Genomic DNA, 4,229 nt, shown 5'->3' with positions numbered 1-4,229 from the left:
CCCTGTCTGTCTGAGTGCTGGGACCCTGTGTCTGTGTCCCTGTCTGTCTCAGTGCTGGGACCCTGTGTGGCTTGCGCCTGTGCAGCTCTTGTGAGTGCTGGCACAGCTTCTGCGAGTTCATGTGTGCATCACTTGCTCTTACAGCCGATAGGAATTAGCATTGATCCACAGTGGCCAAGGAGCAGAGAGTGAGAGACTTGGGGGCACTCAGTCCTAAATGGGATGCCTTTTTACCCTCTCCCCAACCCCCCACCAGGGCTCAGGGATCTAAGGGGCAGTGGAGGTGGAAAGATTGTAAAAGCCAGAGGTGGCCAATGACAAGGAAACTGTGTTCCAGACAAAGCTTAAATTTAAACACAGTATCCACCTTGATGGCATGTGGCCTCTAAGGAATACTGAGAAAAGAGCTTAAATATTCTTGTTGATAGACAGGCTTTCTTTGTATAGCACCTACCTGTGAATGTTTACCTCTTAAGAAATGTATACACGGCCGGGCAGTGCTGGCGAACGCCTTTAATCCCAGCACTTGGGAGGCAGAGGCAGGTGGATTTCTGAGTTCTAGGCCAGCCTGGTCTACAGAGTGAGTTGCAGGACAGCCAGGGATACACAGAGAAACCCTGTCTCGAAAATCCAAAAACAAAAAACAAAACAAGAAATGTATACACATTTTTTCCCCTATGGCAGAACTGTTTCACTTTCCTTATTTTCACCCTCACCTTTTTTAAAACGTTGAAGTGAGCTCTCATAGAGGAGTCACATTGATACCTCCTTTTCCCTCTTGTTAATGCATGCCGGCTTCTTCTATAAGCATCACACCTTTGGTTTAATTGCAGCTGTTTTGTTTTTAATGGCGTACTTAGCTACCTGGGTTTGCTAATTACTTTGACATCTGCCCTGATTAAGTCAGCTTAATTTTCTGGAAATTCAAGTAGCACTCAATGTTTTAATTGAACTAAAGGAGATGGAAGTGAGCCTCCCATCCTTTGTTAAATGAACTCTCCCCGGGGAACAGGGAGAGAAGGAAAATGTCATGTGTCAACATACAGTGTCACTTGGGGCAAATTAGACACAGCTAATTTGTTGCAAAGGTATGAAACCCAGCACTAGGCCTTGTCTGCTGCAGTCCATATTATGGCTGATTGAAGGAATGGCTGTAAATTGGGAGAGTTTTCTAGCGCCAGTCTTCATCTAAAATACAGCAACATTGTTACTCTGTTGTGTGCATATTGATGCCCTATTGGGAGCCAGAAGAAGGACTGGCCATGTCGAAGCATTTGCTATAAATAGAGCACCCTGCACCTTTGTCATGCGGTGCCAGGGAGCCCTTTAATTACGGATGCTTTAACATTTTTTGTTAAAGTTTTAATAGAAACTTAGCGAAGTACTCCTATTCTGTTCACTGTGGTAAGTGCTCCCAAGGATGGAGTGCTAAGTAGGTTCTTTTTATAGACCTAAAATTATAGACTCCTTTTAAAAAGGGGGGGAGAAGCAACTTCAGTTTCAGAGAAATTTGAACATTTGCAACACCATTTCTTGGCTTGTCAGGAGGATTAGGAACTTGACCGGGGCTACCAGGCAGCTCCCTGCATGAGGAGCCATTGTGGGAGTCTCTAGGAGGAAGCCCCCTCTGCTCTCTAGACAGGGACCCAAGCTGGAAACCCCTGAGACCAGCTGGTTCTGGTGCCTGCTCTAGCAGGCTCAGCAGCAGCTCCTCGGGCAGTTAAGCAAGCCTTGTCAGGTATCTGGAGAGTTACTGTAACAGTTCATAGTAAAGTGAGAGCCAGGAGAGTTATTGCAACAGTTTCTTCATATTAAAGTGAGAATCCATTGAAGCTATGGTTAACTTTATCTTCTTGTTGATGTTTGATCTGGGTCAGAAGGTACTTGAGGTAAATAGGACACACACACACACACACACACACACACACACACACTTTGTCTAATAACAGTTCATGTATGCTTTTCCAACAAGAAAGGTGAATGGAAAGGAAAGGACAGGCATCTATGGGCATGAACTTGACTATCCGCCCTTTTGATGTCCATTCTAAGCATTATTGCTATCAAGGGGGCAAATGGCTTGTGCTGGGTAAAACTCTTTTTATTTTTTTATTTTTCCTGCATAAAGTGCGGATTTACATGCAGTGTATAGGTTCCTGTAGGGGTGCAGTTTCATGGTAGGCAATTAGAAATAAAATGTCCAGAGATGCCTCTGGGAAGCAGTTATATCAAAAAGGCGGCTAGCCAGATGGCTCAGCAGGTAGAGGTGCTTGCTGCCAAGCCTGCCCCGACCTGAGTTTGATTGCTGGGATCCACACGGTGAAGGAGATAACGGACTCTTGACCATTGCTGTCTGCCTTCTATGTGCACACATCCATCACAGATAAGCCGAAGTAACTTAAAGTAACTATGGAAAAACTGATGCAGAGACATTCATTTTCTATATTTTTAATACTTCTTAAATTAGATTGGGTTTAAAAATTGATAAGCAGTGATGTATATTACACCATTAGATGCTATGACTGCTTCTCAGATCCGATCAAATACTGGGCATTTCATAGTACTGGGAGAGTAGATTATCTTCATTATTTGACCAGGGAAGATGTGATATTCTGTTTCTTTTGATTCCAGTCCATGGTTTTATTCATTTATTGTAGCATTGGGGATTGAACCTAAAGCCTTATGCATGAAAAACAAACTCTCTACCACTAAGTTACTGGCTTATCCAGACTATTCAGAAACAAAGCTATCGACTAGAATTCATCTCTCTCTGCCTTTCCCTCTCCTTCTCTCCTTCTCTTCCTGGCTCTTCTTTCTGATAGAGTCTCACACATTTTGCCCTGGCTGGACTTGAACCTCACGATTCTCCCGTCTTTGCCTCCTCAGTTCCAGGATTACTAAGATATGCTACCACACCTGATTTTCCTATTCCCTTTTCTAATGACAACTTTTCATGGGTAAATGTCAAGGTCTGAGATTTCAGTCATTTTAAATTCCATTGTGACCTAATCAAAATGTCTTTCTAATTCATCTCTTGCTCCTTATTGCTGCCTCCCAGGCCCTCTTGGCCATCTCTGCACCCCAGCCTCTGCCTACCTATCCCCCTCCCAAGCCAGCAGTTTTCTGCTTCCAGATCCATTTCTTGAATTCGTGTCACTATCTTACCCTAAAATGTAGGGCAGCTACTTTTTGTCCTTCCTATTGGTTAAAGAAAAATGTGGGTGGTTCTGTTTTGTGTTTTTTTTTCTTCCCCTCCTTTTTCTTTGGTATTGGGAATTGAACCAGGGGTGTCGCACATGCTTGGCAGGTGCTTTGCCAATAAACTACATCTCCAGTCTGAACAATGTATATTTTTACATGAGAGAAACTGTGTGAACGCCAGCCATTGAGTCTGCCTTTGCACTAGAATCCAGCCCAGTCTGTGGACAGAGTGGGGTTCACTTTTTTCTTTTTTCTTTCTTTTTTTTTTTTTGTGAATGCATATGTTACACTTTGCATTTCTCGTTTCCCTTTTTTACAGCTGGTCTGGGAAGAACTGGGACATTGATAGCCTGTTATGTCATGAAACACTACAGGTTTACACACGCTGAAATCATTGCTTGGATCAGAATTTGCCGACCGGGCTCCATCATCGGACCCCAGCAGCATTTCCTGGAAGAGTAAGTGCCCCTTTCCAATGACTGCCTTTCCTTCTCGCCCCTGAACCTTTCAACCCTTGTTCCCTGGCTGAGGACCCGGTTATAAAACGGCTGCATCGTTAGAGAAGGTAGTGCGTGCTTCTGGTAGACTATTACTGACTTGACAGCTGAGGTCTCGGATCTTGTACTTTGTATCTTAGATCAGGTGACAGAGGAGCTCCATCATCTCTGCCTACCCCTTTTCTGTCACTTTCTATGCATGATGTGGCTACAGTGCAATTTTCTTATGTCTTCCCACTTGGCACTGCTCATTCCGTTCTTTTGCTTTCATGTCAAAAAAGCAGAATGGCTTAAAAAAAAAATCCTCACAACTGGGGTCAGGCCCTGGGGTCAGGTCCTGGGGTCAGTCCCTGGCTCAGTCACTGGGGTCAGGCCCTGGCTCAGTCACTGGGTCAGGCCCTGGCATCAGGCCCTGGGGTCAGTCCCTGGCTCAGTCACTGGGGTCAGGCCCTGGCTCAGTCACTGGAGTCAGTCACTGGGGTCAGGCCCTGGCTCAGTCACTGGGTCAGTCACTGGGGTCAGGCCCTGGGGTCA

At 45.1% G+C, this 4,229-nt stretch overlaps 1 protein-coding gene across 5 annotated transcripts in view; it reads left to right on the top strand.

Moving 5' to 3' along the window:
• The window catches only part of Cdc14a (cell division cycle 14A), a 160,470-nt gene that overhangs the window by 104,034 nt on the left and 52,207 nt on the right, over positions 1–4,229 (top strand). For all 5 annotated transcript variants that reach the window (XM_031375261.1, XM_031375260.1, XM_031375259.1 and 2 more), the window contains one exon: positions 3,518–3,656. In XM_031375261.1, coding sequence (XP_031231121.1) covers positions 3,518–3,656 — 139 coding nt within the window. The remainder of the gene's footprint in view (positions 1–3,517; positions 3,657–4,229) is intronic.

The sequence above is a fragment of the Mastomys coucha genome, unplaced genomic scaffold, assembly GCF_008632895.1.
Source record: "Mastomys coucha isolate ucsf_1 unplaced genomic scaffold, UCSF_Mcou_1 pScaffold16, whole genome shotgun sequence".
Taxonomy (NCBI): domain Eukaryota; kingdom Metazoa; phylum Chordata; class Mammalia; order Rodentia; family Muridae; genus Mastomys; species Mastomys coucha.
Note: the sequence above shows the minus strand (reverse complement) of the source record. Positions and strands in the feature narration are given on the sequence as shown.